Source organism: Salvelinus namaycush, chromosome 1 (assembly GCF_016432855.1).
Source record: "Salvelinus namaycush isolate Seneca chromosome 1, SaNama_1.0, whole genome shotgun sequence".
Classification (NCBI taxonomy): domain Eukaryota; kingdom Metazoa; phylum Chordata; class Actinopteri; order Salmoniformes; family Salmonidae; genus Salvelinus; species Salvelinus namaycush.
The window spans coordinates 44,282,088-44,302,222 of record NC_052307.1 but is presented as its reverse complement, the minus strand read 5'-3'; the positions used below and the strand labels follow the sequence as shown (position 1 = coordinate 44,302,222).

General features: G+C 41.8%; 1 protein-coding gene across 1 annotated transcript in view; it reads left to right on the top strand.

Annotated features, from left to right (window-relative positions):
* Positions 1-4,716: 4,716 nt before the first annotated feature.
* Positions 4,717-20,135, top strand: part of LOC120051787 (A disintegrin and metalloproteinase with thrombospondin motifs 12-like) — a 39,885-nt gene continuing 24,466 nt past the window's right edge. Inside the window, exons 1-2 of the mRNA XM_038998679.1 lie at positions 4,717-4,767; positions 5,094-5,441. Coding sequence (XP_038854607.1) covers positions 4,717-4,767; positions 5,094-5,441 — 399 coding nt within the window. The remainder of the gene's footprint in view (positions 4,768-5,093; positions 5,442-20,135) is intronic.

Here is a 20,135-nt window from a genome sequence, read left to right as displayed (position 1 = left end):
TACCGCACCACCACCCGGTGCAATTGCCATACCACGCAGTGATACAGTCTGACAGGATGCTCTCAATGGTGCATCTGTAGAAGTTTGCGAGGGTCATAGGGGCCAAGCCGCAAAGGTTGACGAGGCACTGTTCACCTCGCTGTCTGTGTGAAGGGACCATTTCAGGGTGTCAGTGATGCTGAGGAACATGGATCTTTTGACCCTCTACACTGCGGCCCATCGATGTGGATAAGGGTGTGTTCTCTCTGCTGTCTGCTGTAGTCCACGATCAGCACCTTTGTTTTGTTGACGGATGTGAGAAGGATGTGAGATGCCTATCGGCAAGCTCCTGCTGAAGTGCCCGTTGCCAAAAACCTGAGGGTGGATAGCACTTTGATGTGCACCGGAATGGCATGTGTTTGCCTTTCTAAAGTATGTCTTAATCCTCGCAAAGATCCTTTAAAATTGTCTCGTCAGATATCGTTTCCCAAAACCAATCTGTACTTTCTTCAAAAAAGTCCCACCTGCTCTCTGCGAAATGCAGCTTGTTCCAAATCTTCCAAGAGGGCAAGATCAGTCATCTCGCATTCGATTTCCCATTATCTCAGTCTTTTATACTATTTACACAATGGTTTCACTTTCACATGTGCCCTGTAATTTAACAAATGACTGTACTTTATATGGATTATTATCGTAAAAATTCACTGATTGGGAGTACAAGTAAATTGGAAAATGATTTAATTATTAGGCCTACTCTCACAATTTCAACATATATTTTCCCTATTCTATAGTTGACAAGCAGTTCCTTTATTCCACCACTTGGTACTGTGCGTACACATGGTAATGTCAGTACGTACACACTCAAGCAAACATTTATATTGATAAATCCAAAGATTACGGATATACTGACAAGATGAATGTCTCTCTGCCCTAACAATGGGAGTCATTGTCCACAAAGCGGCACAGCAGGCTGTCTAGCTCCCGCCTATCCTTTCTTTGGATTGGTGGATACATCTCATTATTGTGATAATTTTTTGGATGAGGGTTGTCGACGCCAACCGACTGTATTCGATGGAGGGAGAGGCTATGCTACTAGCCTCATGAATATGCATAGCCATCTTGAGACAACTCTGATATGTTTTTTTCTCAAAGTTTCTGGGATGTCACGTGTACTACTTACAGAATGTCAGTACACTCGTAACAACTTAAGCATTACAAAACTTCTATTCGATCAAATAAACCTAAAGTAGCAAATAAGCCATACATTTGTTTGTTGACCAAATTCGACACTCATTGACCTCCATACAAAAACTCCTTGCTTGGTGGGCGAAACAACAAAAATGCTGGAGAGAAACAGATTTTTCCACCGAGTTGGGCCACTCTCTTCCTCTTCCTCTCTGATAAATCTCACATTTTGCATTGAAATGAGCTCACGCATGGTTTACACACATATTTGTGCCAATGCATGAGTGATAAATGAAGCCCCAGAAGAGTTATTACTGTAAATCCTTGTAATGTTGTATCAGTTAACATTTGTTTATGTGTCAATTAATCCTGTAAGGGATGGGTCACTAACTGCCGATTTGACACAAAAATAAAATGTCATTCATTCATTAATTTAATACACACACACTTCTACACATTGTACAGTCTGTTGCACAATAAACAGCAGATTTTTGGAGGTCTGTTTGGGAAACAGCTCTGGGACTGATAATAAAAAAATACTGTGATCCTGATTCTGACTTGAGAAACCTTTTAGGATAAGCCAGAGCCATATATTTAGATATATTGCAATAGGATAAGACAGACACATATATTTAGATATATTGCTATGGGATAAGACAGAATCTGGTGCCTTGGCAGAGGATCAAGTTTCAACTGAATTCCAAGTACGGCTGCCATTTAGGTCGTTACAGTACAATATATTCCATGGACATAAAACAATAATGGTTTTCATTGAAAGCAGCCTAAACACATACAATTATTTGTTTAGGCAAGCAATTGATCATAGGTTATTTAGTCTAAAGTTTAAACAACATATCAAACCAACAAATTCACCAAGTTGGCCCCTTGCCCCAACTCAATGTATAACCAGTCAAACTAGATATTGAATGTATTGAACCTGCAAATAAGCCTGTCATTGTACTGTACCATGTGTATCCTGTGCCTATGACACACTTCATAATCAGCAGGACATTACAAAACAATAATGCCACATCATCTCTCTATGATGTGTATAATAGATTATATCTCTATTGCCCAGCTTTGAGTATGTGGGTGTGGTAGGCTACCACTCCACTTCTTACCAAGACTGTCATTACATAAATGTCTCAATAAAATGTCTTTATTACGACAGATGTACATTTGTTTAGTGGCTGTTGTGGACTGGAATCCCCCAGTGGTTTACTGAGAGAGAGAGAGAGAGTGTGTGTGTGTGTGTGTGTGTGTATGCGGAGTAGACACAAAAACACTCCACCCCCACACTCCTCCAGACAGACCCCATAAATTTAACAATTAACAGGGCTTCTTGCTCGACAGACAGGTGAGTATGTTGGGAATGTAGCACATCCCACTGTGTAGTCTAGGCCAGGACTTATCAATTTGCATAAAACACCACGCTGACTCTTGATTGGGTGGAGGAGTAGCTCTCAAATTCAACTCTGCAGAGACTTAACAGCAAAGCATACTGAGAATGAAAAGGGAAGCAATTTTACACAGTTATAATACAAATTATAGGCCTACTAAAACATTGAATTCAAAAGAAATATTGAATAAACAGTTTAGAGCGTGAAGTTTGCAGCGGTTACTTTCTAAAAGTGCAGGAGGAGATAACCCATTCATAGACTAACTCGGCTTGTCACCAAAAGCACTCACAAACTTCTACAGATGCACAATCGAGAGCATCCTGTCGGGCTGTATCACAGCCTGGTACGGCAACTGCTCCGCCCACAACCGTAAGGCTCTCCAGAGGGTGGTGAGGTCTGCACAACGCATCACTGGGGGCAAACTACCTGCCCTCCAGGACACCTACACCACCCGATGTCACAGGAAGGCCATAAAGATCATCAAGGACAACAACCACCCGAGCCACTGCCTGTTCACCCCGCTATCATCCAGAAGGTGAGGTCAGTACAGGTGCATCAACGCAGGGACCGAGAGACTGAAAAACAGCTTCTATCTCAAGGCCATCAGACTGTTAAACAGCCACCACTAACATTGAGTGGCTGCTGCCAACATACTGACTCAACTCCAGCCCACTTTAATAATGGAAATTGATAAAAAAATGTATCACTAGCCACTTTAAACAATGCCACTTAATATAATGTATATGTATATAGTGTACTCTATATCATCTACTGCATCTTGCCATCTTTATGTAATACATGTATCACTAGCCACTTTAAACTATGCCACTTTTATATTTACATACCCTACATTACTCATCTCATATGTATATACTGTACTCGATACCATCTACTGCATCTTGCCTATGCCGTTCTGTACCATCACTCATTTATATATCTTTATGTACATATTCTTTATCCCTTTACACTTGTGTTAATTAGGAGCCCCGACGCTCGTTCTGAACGTTAAAATGCATCGCTTGCGGTATGGTTTTGGAAACATAAGGAACGTATCTTTAATATCAGTAAGAAATAATAATTTAAAAAAAGGTAAAATTACTACACCTTTATAGGGTTAGGGTTCCCACACGGTCATTTTCCCATGTTACAGCACTTCTTTACAGAAAAACTGACGGAATACAGAGGCGTACCTTTGCTAATTAGCTATCTGCGTCTCAGAACAAATGTGTTGTCACTGAAAAATACTATTTGTTGCAACTGTGTTAAAACCGAGACAGATTTTGGCATTTTGTGAAGTTATTTTAATGTGATATGTAAGTAGAGGGCTTTATGTTTCTAGAACCATACCGCAATTGTGAATCGATTCGCGTTTAGATGGACTATTTGGCTGTTTTGTTTTCCAGAGCCAATTCGCCTCTCAACAGAACATGTAAGGTCCTAGGACTATAAGGAGGAATGTTAGTCTCCTTTAGTACATTATTCAACTAGGGAGAAGATGGCATAGTCCAGTGGTAGGCAACTAGATTATTTTTGTCTGAGCGGATGGTCAGAGGGCCTTGAACATAATTATAGAAATTTGCAGCAAATTGACCACAAGTAAGCCCAAAAATAGATTGTATTTTAAAATAACAAACATTTAATAACTTGATTACATTGAGACATGATCACATAAGTCTCTCTAATATTTGTAACTACAGATTTACTAAATTATTGGTGGAAAAAAAATCAATATTGGAACGGTTTTGGCTCGGGGCCGCCTGTGGCCTATTCTGTGTTTGAATTATCTCCCACTGCGTCGCAGCTGCAAACCACACTGCTCCTGCTCCCCTCTCGCCCCTGGAAAGAAATGAGACACTATCCTCACAACACTCCTCCCCTCCCTCTCAAACTTGGAGCTTTCTCCCACTTTTACCGTGTTCTTCTGTAGCCTATACCCGGTCTTCTTCGATGCAGCCTATGTTTTCCTCCTTATCATGACGCTGGCCGTTGATGGAACAAACAGGTCGCTGGACCGCCTCTAACGCATTATCGAAACTTCAATGCCAGTGAATATTTTTCAATCTCTTGATTTTGGTTAGATGAAATATGCGATGTCCGCGTGTGAGCCGGGTTCTTTTTCTGCTACATTCTGTTTTGTTTTTGGCTGCCAGCCATGTCGAGTTCTCGCTGCCTGGCAGCCTCCTCTCTCCAGACGAAGAACAAGGTCAGTGTGTCTCAGTTGTTACAACTAGCCTAGGTTATAATTACTGCAATAATGTCGCGATTTTACTTTAGCAATTTCACTTACATGCATAGATTCAATGCAACAGCACACATCGTAGTTAGCCATTACAAGGTTAGTGCATGCATTTGTGCATCATTTTAGCCAAGTGGCAGGTTGATCAATTAATTTATAATTTGATAAATGATTAACTGATTGATCTGGAAATTATATTGTAAGTATTGGATCAATTCAGTGTAGTGGATATGTGTATCCAACTTGCCTAATGTTCTTACTTTTCCATGTTATCCTCAGGTCGCTTTCTCCAGTCCCAGTCGGATGTGTCCATGGTTCATCCAGTCAAAGTTGACAGAGATGGACAGTTTCTCTCCCACTCTCTAGCACACGGCTTTGAGCGCGTGCGGCACAAGCGAGACTTGGGGCCTTTGGAGGGACGCGTTTATTATAAGGTGACCTACAAAGGTCGCAATTTGGTTTTTAATCTAACAGTCAACAACTATTTGGTGTCGAACAAATATGTTCTGGAGCGGCGAAACGGCAGTCTGAACCGGACTGAGCACCGTACCACAGGGGAGAACGCGTGCCACCTGATCGGCACCGTGACGGATCCTACTAATGCGCGCGGGACAGCCGCCATCAGCACTTGTGAAGGCTTGGTAAGAAACCAGGATACTGACCATGATTGGAATTTAACTCCATGTCATCTTTAATTATTTTCACTGATTTTAAGACATACCCCAGACAGGATTTATACGTCTCGCCGACGTCGGCACGATGTAACATGATACATCGGGTTGATGTAAAATAAACGTTACATAAATAAATAAAAATAAAATGTAGTATGGAGAGCTAGTAGAAAGAGAAGGAAGGGAAGCTCTACTAAGGTACACAATAGTACATTTTGGTAGATAGAAGGTGCTCTTTGGTAAAAGGGGTAAATGGGTCATCAAAAATAAAATGAGGACCAAGGCACTCTTCATATAATTAATTAAAATGCCTTTATTAGTATGGCATGTTCAATAGAAACAAAGTTTTTAAAAACCGACGCGTTTCGGCTGCATGGCCTTAGTCAGGGAGTACAAAAAAAGAATACAATGTCCTCTTTTGAACAGCTTTTCCAATTAGCCCTAATTGGAAGAGGGAGTGGTTACAAAATTGATTGGACACACCTAGTAAGCAATAATATACACATTAAAAGGTGAAATACTGTAGCTATGTTATCATAAACATACAACTCAAAGCTAGAAGTATCAGAACACTTAGAAAGGTAGTTCTAACCTTAAATATGACTGGGAGAAGTGTCAAGAATAAGAAAGCAATATATTCCATAGTACACTAGAACACAGCAAAACATGAACAACAGTCTAATCATAGCTGAGGGCAATTGAGCAAAATGTCCACTAGATGACAGCAAATGGATCTATCGCGACCCTACAGGAAGGGTGAGAAATCCATATCTTCATTTAAACCAGGGTATTTAATGGCCTGTAGTTTGTAAATCCCAAAACTTTCCCTTTGGTTTAACTGTTTAAGACGGTCCCCTTTTCTAATAGAGGCCGGAATATGATCAATACCCATAGCTTGTAGGGAGGCAGGGTTGCCATGGTGTAAGGACTTGTAGTGCCTTGCCATGGGGTAGTCTTCATTGCCTACCCGTATGGCGTACTTGTGTTCCGCCAAGCGGTCTTGAAGGCGTCTCTTTGTCCGTCCAATGTAGAACACCTTGCACTGTGGACATTCCAATCTATAGATGACATGAGTGGTTTTGCAGTTAATGAAATGCTTGACGTAATACTCCATTTTGGAAGCTGTGTCAACAAAATACTTCTTCTGTGCAATATTCCTGCAATGGTTGCAATGGTTACATTTAAAAGAGCCCTTGGGTTTGTGGTCAAGGCAAGTTTTTTGAGAGTCACCCGGAAGATAACTGTGGACTAATTTGTCATTTAGGGTAGGACATCTCTTAAAGCTTATGACTGGTGGCTCAGGAAAGACTTGGCGTAGTAGCGTATCACTTTGGATGATTCCCCAATTATTTTTAATGATTCTTTTAATGTTCTCTGCTTCAGTGCTGTATTTTGTAACAAAATACACTCTCTCTGATGTATCACGAGGCACTCCCCTTCATAACAAGTTCTCTCTGTCAAGTAATCCAGCCCTTATACTTGCATCTTTCAGGACCTGAACGCTGTAGCCCCGATTCAAAAAGCGATTCTCCAATTCAGCAGATTTGACACTGTAGTCTGTTTCCTGATTGCAAATTCTGCAGACTCTTTGGAATTGGCCATATGGAATATTCTCTTTCAGCCTTTTGGGGTGAAAGCTGTCTGCCCTCAGAATGGTATTCCCATCTGTAGGCTTCCTAAAGATTGATGTGTGCAAACAACCTTTGTCATTTTTACTAATGTCGAGGTCCAAAAAATGAATGTTATCCTTGCTGTGTTCCATAGTTAGTTTGATGTTAGGGTTAATGCTGTTAAGGTATTGGTGGAAGGAAATAAGTTCATCTTCTGAGCCGGACCAAAACAGGCAAACATCATCAATATAGCGTCCCCACCATATAATCCGGTCAAAGAAATGGTTATTAGAAGGATCCAAAATGAAGTAATTTTCCCATTTACCCAAGTACAAACCAGCGTAGGAATGGAGTATGGAGTATGGAGAGCGTTTGCACATTGGCAAGATGGCGGCATTAGATCGCATTTGCCCTTCAGGCGCTGTTTGGAGGATGCATGTCAAAGCTGTTAAATTATACTAGCAATAATGAAAACAATAAGCTTTATATTTTAGTCATTTAGCTGACCCAACTTACTAGTGAGTGCATACATTTTTGTATTTTTCATACTTATCCCCGTGGAATCGGACCCACAAGCACCATGCTCTACCAACTGAGCTACATGGGGACTATAAGTGATTTTGTTTGGGGGTAAACTGAAGAGAGAAGATTCAAGTTTATTAGGCTATTGCTATACCATGTTAAAACTCTTAAGGATCCGCCCCTTTTTTTCCAATTTCGCCTGAAATGACATACTCAAATCTAACTGCCTGTAGCTCAGGCCCTGAAGCAAGGATATGCATATTCTTGGTACCATTTGAAAGGAAACACTTTGAAGTTTGTGGAAATGTGAAATGAATGTAGGAGAATATAACACAATAGATCTGGTAAAAGATAATAATAAAAAATAAAAAAACTGTTATTTTGTGACACTCCTCCCCTGTCAGCACGCACTCTTTTGGCCGGCATATCAAAATGCGTAGGGAATATATCGTTTAGAGAGCATTTTTGCACATTGGCAAGACAACACCCAAGACATTCGAATAGAATGTTGATGCCTGGCCGACATATAAACATCTGCAAGACATCTTGTCAATGTGCTAACGCTCTCCATACTACATCTTCCCGATGTATCATGTATACATCGTGACTACTTTGGGCAGACGTACAATACCAGTCAAAAGTTTGGACACACCTACTCATTCAAGGGTTTTTCTCTATTTTTACTATTTTCTACATTGTAGAGTAATAGTGAAGACATCAAAACTATGAAATAACACATATGGAATCATGTAGTAACCCAAAAATTGTTAAACAAATGTAAATATATTTTAGATTATTCAAAGTAGCCACCCTTTGCATTGATGACAGCTTTGAACACCCTTAGCATTCTCTCAACGAGCTTCATGAGGTAGTCACCTGGAATGCTTTTCCAACTGTCTTGAAGGAGTTCCCACATATTCTGAGCACTTTTTGGATACTTTTCCTTCACTCTGCGGTTCAACTCCTCCCAAATCATCTCAATTGGGTTGAAGTTGGGTGACTGTGGAGGCCAGGTCATCTGATGCAGCGCTCCATCACTCTCCTTCTTGGTCAAATAGCCCTTAAACAGCCTGGAGGTGTGTTTTAGGTCATTGTCTTGTTGAAAAATAAATGATAGTCTCACGAAGCGCAAACCAGATGAGATGGTGTATCACTGCAGAATGCTGTGGTAGCCATGCTGGTGAAGTGTGCCTTGAATTCTAAATAATCACTGACAGTGTCACCAGCAAAGCACCATCACACCTCCTCCATGCGTCACGGTGGGAACCATACATGTGGAGATCATCCGTTCACCTACTCTGCGTCTCACAAAGACACAGCAGTTGGAACCAAAAAATATCAAATTTGGACTCGTTTGTCTGCTTATTTGAACTGTTCTTGCCATAATATGGACTTGGCCTTTTACCAAATAGGGCTATATTCTGTATACCAACCCTACCTTGTCACAACTAAACTGATTGGTTCAAACGCATTAAGAAGGAAAGAAATTCCACAACTTAACTTTTAACAAGGCACACCTGTTAATTGAAATGCATTCCAGGTGACTACCTCATGAAGCTGGTTGAGACAATGCCAAGAGTGTGCAAAGCTGTCATCAAGACAAATGGTGGCTACTTTGAAGAATCCCAAATATAAAATATATTTTGATTTGTTTAACATTTCTTTGGTTACTACATGATTCCATATGTGTTATTTCATCGTTTTGATGTCTTCACTATTATTCTACAATGTAGAAAATAGTACAAATAAAGAAAAACCATGGAATGAGTAGGTGTGTCCAAACTTTTGACTGGTACTGTATGTGTGCTATCTGGGTCCCAATTCTGATGTCTACAAGATCTACGGCCAACTCTGTGATGCTGAGCGGCCATGTGACGGTGCAGCGCGAATGCATTTCGACCTCCTACACTCACAGCCGCCCTCCCGCCAACCTTCTAAATGGAACGCAATCCACTAACAATATACCGCTGTCAGGCCGACATCGGCGAGGTGTATGTGCGCTGTCTGAGTAGTTAGGCCAGTGTAATCCTTCTCCAATGCATCCTTATACTTTTCTCTGTGATTCAGTGATCAATATAAGGCTTCACAAATTAACCACATTGAGAAGCAGGTAAAGATAACTGAAATAAGGAGATATGTACCCTCATTATGATTTAGCCACATTGATTTAGCTTAGATAGGACTTTTCGTATGTGTAATTTCTTGCCCTGTTTACCATTCACATATTATAGAAGTGGCTGCCTCCCCAAGGTCAGACTAACTTCTTTAAAATATACAGGAGAGAGACTTCAGAGAAGTACTAAAATATGCAGAAGAGGATGTGGTCTGGCTGGTCACAGTTGAGCAACCCCTCAGACTGACAGTACTTTGTCTGTTGGTCCGGCCTTCAAAGATTTCCTGACTGTTTGCAGAAAGACTTTAGCTTCATAGCCCCCAAACGTCTGCATCTGCCGCCTCTCCTCGGTCTACTGGGAGACTCTGGCTCTCTTGCATGCTCTTTCTCTCCTCCTTCTCTCCCGTCTCACCCTTCTTCTCCCACATTTGTCTTCTACTCTCAGCTCTCTCTCTCTCCCTGAATCTACAGTGTTATGTTTCTCTTTGTTTGACCACAGAGAGTACGTTTGAGAATGTGGCTTCTATGGCTACTACTTACAAAGAGGCTGAAGTAAAACTTGGATTAGTGTCACACACAAACAAGGCGGCAGTATTTTTAGAATTCTTGTATGTTTCTTATAAGAAACCTACTTTTATCTACAAAGGAAAGGAAGACTTACATTTTTATCACAATGACAGTTGAGTTTTTCTCTCTGTCTGCTGACCAGAAAACAGCTGCACAGCAGAGAGCGACAAAGGGGAGACTTCCGTATTGTCCCTGATTTATTTACTGTAGTGGAATTACCAAGAGGATATGGAAGAGGAGGAACTTCCCTCTGTATTTGATCAGACTTGTCAGTAAATGGCCTGTGATGGATGTCTCTCAGTGTTTACTCTCGTCACATCAGGAATGCCTCTGCTGCAAGGTCTTGTCTCAGTGTCTGTCAGTCATGTTTGGTTTGCAGTCGCTCAGTAAGCCAAACCTTGTAAATACATGTCATTGAGTATATACAGCTGTTGTGATTGTTAATGCGTTTGGGTTAGAGCAAATAGACAGGGAGTGTGCAAAGACCTCCCTGCATTTGTTATCCAGTTGCTCCTAAAGGGTTCCTGGGCTGTGACCCCAGTGAGATCACACCAGATAGACTTCTCTATTCAACGTTTCTCCAGGTCCCCAGGACGTTAGGAGATGCCATCAATGCTGTCCACTAGGGGCAATGTGAGCGCGTATTACCATCTAGTAGGCTCGCGGCTTGCTACAGTGTTGTGGATGGGGATAGAGGATGGGCTTGAACCATGTGCTTCAGCTTTGAGGATCGCAGGTTCAATCCCGGTGCCGGGTAATTGTAATGTTTTTTCTTCCTGTTTTAACCTTATCCCATACCTTAACCATTACTTAAACTTAACCGTTACGTTTTTTTATGCATAACCGTCAACTTTTTTCTGTTTTAACAACCTTAACCCTTACCTACTTTCACTTCATAGACGTTTTTACTCATTTCCATGTAAAGGACCCATGAGAACCAATATGTGAAGTTCATAGAAGTGTAACAGTATTGCTTCCGTCCCTCTCCTCGCCCCTACCTGGGCTCGAACCAGGGACCCTCTGCACACATCGACAACAGCCACGCTCGAAGCATCGTTACCCAACGCTATTAGCGCGCGCCACTGCTAACTAGCTAGCCATTTCACATCGGTTACACTCACCCCCCAATTGACCTCCTCCTTTTCCGCAGCAACCAGTGATCCGGGTCAACGGCTTGAACCAGGGACCCTCTGCACACATCAACAACTGACACCCACGAAGCATCGTTATCCATCGTGCCACAAAAGCCGCGGCCCTTGCAGAGCAAGGGGAATGTTCAGCCATTTCACATCGGTTACAGAAGCATATTCAATTGTGTGTCTAATGAAAGCTAAGAGTATATATTTCTGGGAAATGAAGGCATAGATCCATTTTTCAACCATTTTCCTTCTTAAAAATTAGGCTTAAAAGTAATGGCTTGGATTTCTGGTCAAACTGATGGAAAAGGGGTCATAGAAAACGTCTACCAGAAACAGTCTTAAAAGGTTTTAGAAATACATCAAAACACAATAATGTTGAAGTAAAGACCCCTGCCAACTAATATCAACACTTGAATAATTTGAATAAATTATTTACCTTCTGTAAGTTTAAGAAACATTCGCTTGTGCCTTGTAATTTCGTTACCAAAACCCACATATCTTTAAGATATTTTCTCATTTCTCTCCCTCATGAGGAGGGAGGATAATGCAAGTTCGGGTAGACCTACCAAATAGTGTTTTTACTGATATCCGTTTTTGTTTATGTGTTATTAAGTGATTAAAACTCGTAATTCGGCAACATAATTACAAGTAACGGAATTACTGCAATTAATTGGCTACAATGGGAATTCATAGTAGTCACAAACCACAGTTGGGTCACCTGCTACTGTCCTCCCTTCCACTGGCATACTGTTATGTTCAGCTCATAGGGTCTCCTGCTACTGTCCTCCCTTCCACTGACATACTGTTATGTTTAGCTCATAGGGTCTCCTGCTACTGTCCTCCCTTCCACTGACATACTGTTATGTTTAGCTCATAGGGTATCCTGCTACTGTCCTCCCTTCCACCGGCATACTGCTATGTTCATCTCATAGGGTCTCCTGCAACTGTCCTCCCTTCCACTGGCATAATGTTATGTTCAGCTCATAAATGTTTTCTTTCTCTTTCTGTCATCTGGTGGTCAAAGCGAGAGTGTGAAAACAGTCTGGACTGGACCTCCCTCCTTCCTCTCTCTTTTCTCTCTCTCCAGTTAATGTTACCTGTCCCGGCTTACTGGCACCTACCCATGTGAGCCCCCTCTCTTTCCATTTACTGTAACCAGTATCCGCACCCACTGAGCACCAAATGTCCATGGACGTTGAAAAGTAGTTGAAAATGTTTGTAGATTTTTGGTCCGGTGCTTACTTAAGTGTCATTTTCCAACAATGTAGAGTTAAAGATGAAATAGAAATAGTAACAAGAGGAATAAGTACACAGTGAAAAACAATAACGAGTAAAAATAACATGGCTATATACAGGGAATAAAAACCATTACCAAGTCGATGTGCAGGGGTACGAGGTCATTGAGATAGCTACAGTATGTACATATAGGTAGGGGTAAAGTGACTAGGCAACAGGACAGATAACAGATAATAGACTGAGCTGTAGCAGCAGCTTATTTATGTATGTATTTATGTATGTAGTGTGTCTGTCAGTGTAAGTATGTGTGAGTGTGTAGGTAGAGACCAGTGTGTGTGCATAGAATATAAGCCTGTGTGTAGAATAATAACCATATACACTATATATACAGAAAAGTATGTGGACACCGCTTCAAACTAGTGGATTTGGCTATTCCAGCCACACCCGTTGCTGACAGGTGTATAAAATTGAGCACAAAGCCATGCAATCTCCATAGACAAACATTGGCATTAGAATGGCCTTACTGAAGAGCTCAGTGACTTTCAATGTGGCACCGTCAATGGATGCCACCTTTCCAACAAGTCAGTTAATCGAATTTCCGCCCTGCTAGAGCTGCCCTGGTCAACTGTAAGTGCTGTTATTGTGAAGTGGAAACATCTAGGAGCAGCAATGGATCAGTCGCGAAGTGGTAGGCCACACAAACTCACAGAACGGGACCGCCAAGTGCTGAAACGTGTAACGCGTAAAAAATAGTCTGTCCTCGGTTGCAACACTCACTACCGAGTTCCAAACTGCCTCTGGAAGCAACGTCAGCACAATAACTGTTAATCTGGAGCCTCATGAAATAAGTTTCCATGGACGAGCAGCCGCACACTAGCCTAAGATCACCAATGCGCAATGCCAAGCGTAAGCTTGAGTGGTTTAAAGCTTGCCATCATTGGATTCTGGAGCTGTGGAAACGCATTCTCTGGAGTGAGGAATCACGCTTCACCATCTGGCAGTCTGACGGACGAATCTGGTTTTGGAGGATGTCAGGAGAACGCGACCTGCCCGATTGCATAGTGCCAACTGTAAAGTTTGGTGGAGGAGGAATAATGGTCTGGTGCTGTTTTTCATTGTTCTGACTCGGCCCCTTAGTTCCAGTGAAGGGAAATCTTAACGCTACAGCATACAATGACATTCTAGACGATTCTGTGCTTCCAACTTTGTGGCAACAGTTTGGGGATGTCCATTTCCTGCACAAAGCGAGGTCCATACAGAAATGGTTTGTTGAGATCGATGTGGAAGTACTGGCCTGCACAGATCCCTAACCTCAACCCCATCGAACACTTTTGGGATGAATTGGTACGCTGTCTGAGAGCCAGGCCTAATCGCCCAACATCATGTTGGAACATTGCTGCGGGGACTAGATAACAGCCTTGAAACACATCACTTATTAGCAGTTCAGCACATCAGCATTTATTGTACTGTTACACAAAATCAAGGTAAACCTTTTCCATCATAGTAGACATTGATTGTCTATAACAAAACTGACTAAACTCTGTTGGCCAATGTTAGATATACAGTTGAAGTCGGAAGTTTACATACACTTTGGACAGGTTGGAGTCATTAAAACTTGTTTTTCAACCACTCCACAAATGTCTTGTTAACAAACTATAGTTTTGGCAAGTCGGTTAGGACATCTACTTTGTGCATGACACAAGTCATTTTTCCAACAATCGTTTACAGACAGATTATTTCACTTATAATTCACTGTATCACAATTCCAGTGGGTCAGAAGTTGTCATCCACTAAATTGACTGTGCCTTTAAACAGCTTGGAAAAATCCAGAAAATTATGTCATGGCTTTAGAAGCTTCTGATAGGTTAATTGACATAATTTGAGTCAATTGGAGGTGTACCTGTAGATGTATTTCAAGGTCTATCTTCAAACTCAGTGCCTCTTTGCTTGACATCATGGGAAAATCAAAAGAAATCAGCCAAGACCTCAGAAAAAAATTGTAGACCTCCACAAGTCTGGTTCATCCTTGGGAGCAATTTCCAAACGCCTGAAGGTACCACGTTCATCTGTCCAAACAATAGTACGCAAGTATAAACACCATGGGACCATGCAGCCGTCATGCCGCTCAGGAAGGAGACGCTTTCTGTCTCCTAGAGATCAACGTACTTTGGTGCGAAAAGTGCAAATCAATCCCAGAACAACAGCAAAGGACCTTGTGAAGATGCTGGAGGAAACATGTACAAAAGTATCTATATCCACAACAACGAGTCCTATATCGACATAACCTGAAAGGCCGCTCAGCAAGGAAGAAGCCACTGCTCCAAAACCGCCATAAAAAAGCCAGACTACGGTTTGCAAATACACATGGGGACAAAGATCGTACTTTCTGGAAAAATGTCCTCTGGTCTGATGAAACAAAAACAGAACTGTTTGGCTATAATGACCATCGTTATGTTTGGAGGAAAAAGGGGGAGGCTTGCAAGCCGAAGAACACCATCCCAACCGTGAAGCACGGGGGTGGCAGCATCATGTTGTGGGGTTGCTTTGCTGCAGGAGGGACTGGTGCACTTCACAAAATAGATGGCATCACGAGGAAGCAAAATTATGTGGATATATTGAAGCAACATCTCAAGACATCAGTCAGGAAGTTAAAGCTTGGTCGCAAATGGGTCTTCCAAATGGACAATGACCCCAAGCATACTTCCAAAGTTGTGGCAAAATGGCTTAAGGACAACAAAGTCAAGGTATTGGAGTGGCCATCACAAAGCCCTGACCTCAATCCTATAGAAAATATGTGGGTAGAACTGAAAAAAGCGTTTGCGAGCAAGGAGGCCTACAAACCTGACTCAGTTACATCAGCTCTGTCAGGAGGAATGGGCGAAAATTCACCCAACTTATTGTGGGAAGCTTGTGGAAGGCTACCCAAAACGTTTGACCCAAGTTAAACAATTTAAAGGCAATGCTATCAAATACTAATTGAGTGTATGTACACTTCTGACCCACTGGGAATGTAATGAAAGAAATAAAAGCTGAAATAAATCATTCTCTCTGCTATTATTCTGACATTTCACATTCTTAAAATAAAGTGGTGATCCTAACTGACCTAAAACAGGGATTTTTACTAGGATTAAATGTCAGGAATTGTGAAAAACTGAGTTTAAATGTAAGGTGTATGTAATCTTCTGATTTCAACTGTAGCTGGCCACATGCTAACATGAGTGCTACTACTAACAGCAGTAATTCCAGATAATGGCTAACACAAACATTGGCTACCATGATATCCTGAACCACCAGGCCGTTCCTCTCTAGAACTTCAAAGTCACAATGTATTGTTCGTATATGAGTTTTTTTATAAATGTAATTCAAATTGAGAAAATAGAAGTGTATAATAAAAAATGTACTTTAGCATAAAGACCATTTCGATTGAATATCATCAATCTACGTTTTTAGGTTTGTGGTAATATATCGTGCAACCTGGCCTTTAATTCGGAGCAGATAATTAACAGCGTTTTGGGAATATGTGTTCCCAATAAAAAACAGAGGGAGATTTTGCCGTAATTCTGTTACCAAACTTTGCGTCTGCACAGTTCTTCCAGTAAATGTGGTTTTGTGAAATGGTCTGTGTAAATTGTTCAACGTAGTCCTTGTACATAGAAATTATTCGTTTGTTAAATGTTGAAATCAGTGGTTTTTGTTTGGCCAAAATGTTTAAGTGAACAAATAAACTAGTAATATAGGGTGTGCAACTTTAATCATTTTTTTACAGCTAGTCTTCAGCCACCATTTGGAATACACTGCACTAATCCTCAGGGCTAATCTACTATAGTATTCCTTAGTAAGGAAGGAGGTCAGTGAATGCCCAGACCACAGGGCAGGCAGCCAGCTGTGGGAGGAAACACTGCCAGGTCCAAGCTGCAGTAGAGGCCATGAGCACTCTCCAGAGACACTGAGGCACTAGAGCCACTTCTCCAAGTATGAAATGATGGGCCAGATTTAACAAGCGGTTGCTCCACTTTCCAATTTTCTGTTTTCAGGAAAGAAAACAATGAAACAGTTTTATCAAGAAAGTCTCAAGGAAACCACACCGGCCACGCTGAATGTGCGAGCCTTGCAAAATAAATGTACACATACATGTTATTCAATCATTTCACTTACACTGCTCGCACAACTGCTTAATCCAGCACTAAAATATAACTTCTATTTGAGAAGCTCTACAAGTCCCCTCAATATTGGATATCAGGATGACACAACCACATGTGGATGCTGGAAAAACAAACGAGGAGAGATGTATTAAAGATGTTACTGAAAACTGTCTAAGTTTCCATTTTTATCTGTGGATTAATCGTCAGAGTAGACAAACACACGATTTTGTATGACTCCGGTTTAAAATTCTACAAAGAACCAGCTAAAAAGAGGACCATGTGCATGTCAGGTAAAATAACAAACCAATGCTCATCTCCCAGGACAAACTAGCTAGCTAAATGTCCATGAATTTTTCATGTGTGTTTCGAACTGCCCCAAATTTATTATCATTGATTCACAGTTGATTTTGGTATTTAAACCTTCGTGTCATTATCACGTCTAGTGGGTATAGACAAAATCAACATGTGCATGATGGCGGAGGCACGCGTGTGGCTGGTGTAGTCGGCATGTAATGTTGAGGTGCTCATAGTGTGCACTTCCATCATGGTAAAACACATCACCCTGAGCTATGTTTGCATAACACAACTGCCTAGGAAATAGCTACATACCTGCCTTGACCTACAGTAAGAGAAGGCCTGGTTTTTCTTTATGCTTATTGGTTGTAATGCTTTTGAGGGTTAGTTGTGATTGGTGAACTGAATGGAATGTGTGTAGCTTGGCATGGACTAGGCGTCAGCCCAGGCAACAGCACAGGGACATACATGCCTCTGGAATGCAAAAAAGATACAGCGTGGTTACTAAATTAACACCCTGCAACCTCTGATTCCAGCCCACTTCTTTTGGTAGAGCAAATAATGACCAGATGAAGTCAAATCCACATGGTCTCAGGGCAATTTGTATTTTTCTGTATGTAATTCGGACACCCCATTTATTATGATATGTTAGGTTATGTTACATTATGAATAGCGGTCGTACAATAACATACGAATTGGATGAAGTAAGTTATCATACATCTTGGATGAGACCAGCTTGCTTTATTATGTTGGTGGTTAGGTGAACTAATGACAAAGGTTAGGATAATTTACGTAGCAGGTTAGGTGAATTGGGTTAAGTTTAGAATAAGGGTTAGGGTTAGTTTGTATTTTATTTGGGGGGGGGTCAAGGTGAGGAGGAGGATTATTTAAGATACTGTTTGAAGAGATAGGGTTTCAGATGTATTCGGAATACATATATATATGTTGTTCCCTAAGAGTCTTCAACTATAAGGTGCTTTTTTGAGCTCCCATAGTTGTGCTATTGAGGAACTAGAGAAAGCACACTTGGAGTTGTTTTAACGCTTTTACACAATTACTGTTGTTTATACGATCCAAAAAACGGTCCATTATAAATTGCAATCTGGGTCAGGTGGGCATAATTTGAAAGCTTGTTCTATTGCCAACATGACTAGCGACATTTATAAAATATGATCTTATAGTGTTAGGCTTTCACAAGGCAGAGAAGAGAAGCAGATCATCATTTTGGTGCGCATAAAATGGAGTCATGAGTACATTCAGATGCGTGGCTCATTCTGTTCAGGACAACCCAGGGTATAATGCCATGTCATGTTGTAACTGTACATCAAACATAGTTATCATAAACATTAACACTCTATAATACATGAGTTTTATGATATGGAAATGTGAAGTGCACATTTGAACTTATGGGTGCTTGGCTTGCTTGTATGACATCAAAGTGGTATTTATTACAATCGTTGTAATTTACAGCATTTCCCTCACTTGGACAACAAAACATTTGCAAAAGCCCAATTAGCGGAGGGATGAGGGCAACTTCTTGTCACGCGTTGTGCTCAAGTTCAGAACGGCTATCAGTCAAAACCCATATAGAGCGTGGAGACACTAAGCTCTGATGTCATGTATAGCAGTGGTTCCCAACCAGAGTACGCGGAGTACTGCCCGGAGCACCCCTGTAGTACCCCTATGTGGATTTTACCAGTAAGTCTATGGTCTCATGAGTCTTCAAGTACACACTCTGTTACAGCATTCAAATGTAGGTGCTTATCAGTGTCCAAATATGCAATTTTTTACCCTCTATATGGGTATGAGTGAAACGGCTCAGGAAGAGATCCAGATGCAGACAGTTCGAATAACGGACATTTATTATATAAACGGGGCAGGCAAAGGACAGGTCAAGAGCAGGCAGGGGTCAGTAGTCCAGGGCAGAGTCCGAAAGGTACAGAGCGGCAGGCAGGCTCAGGGTCGGCGGCTGGCAGAGGTCAGTAATCCAGGGCAGTGGCTAAAGGTACAGAGCGGCAGACAGGCTCAGGGTCGGCGGCTGGCAGAGGTCAGTAATCCAGGGCAGTGGCTAAAGGTACAGAGCGGCAGACAGGCTCAGGGTCGGCGGCTGGCAGAGATCAGTAATCCAGGGCAGTGGCTAAAGGTACAGAGCGGCAGACAGGCTCAGGGTAGGCAGAATGATCAAAAACCCGGAAAACTAGAAAATGGGCTCAAGGAAACAGGAGTAAGAAAACCCCGCTGGTAGGATTGATGAGACAAGACGAACTGGCAACAGACAAACAGAGAACACAGGTATAAATGCACAGGGAATAATGGGGAAGATGGGCGACACCTGGAGAGGGGTGGAGACAAGCACAAAGACAGGTGAAACCGATCATGGTGTGACAGACAACATTCCCAATGTCAAACCAGTTGGAGAACGTTCCTAGAACATTACCAAAATTAAATGTTTGAACTTTTAGGAAACGTTCTGTTAAAGTAAGGACAATAGGAAATACGAAAGAAAAAAAATGTCAAGCAATTATCCTGCACCATTCCCAGAAAGTTGTGGGAAGGTTGTATGTAAAATAACCATAGGACAACCATGCTCTCGCCAAGCTCTAAGAAACATATAGTTCTCAGAACTTCATGTGCTAGCTGGGTATGGTGAGCTGGAAAGAAAAGTTGTGTGTTTAATCATCGTCCATACCTTCCCTTCCCTCCCCTGTCCCCACCTCCCCTCCCCATGTGTCCCAGTAAGGAGTGGAAGGCCACAGACACACTCTGTTACAGCAGTCAAGCAGCCAGCCAGGCAGGAGGCAGCTTACCCCTGGCCGCCCGGCCCTCTTGGCCTGCACTCCAAAGCCCAGCAGAAGCAGGAAACAGAGCTAAAACAGTTCCACATGGCTACTGTATTACAGCTTCCCTGGCTCTGGCACCTCACACTAACACACACACTTCCTCTCAGATACTCAAATGGGAGGAGGATTAGGGGGAGGAGGGGGAAGAGGAGGAGGAAATGGGGAGGCTTAGAGAAGGCAGGCTGGGTCAGTTGGCAGAAC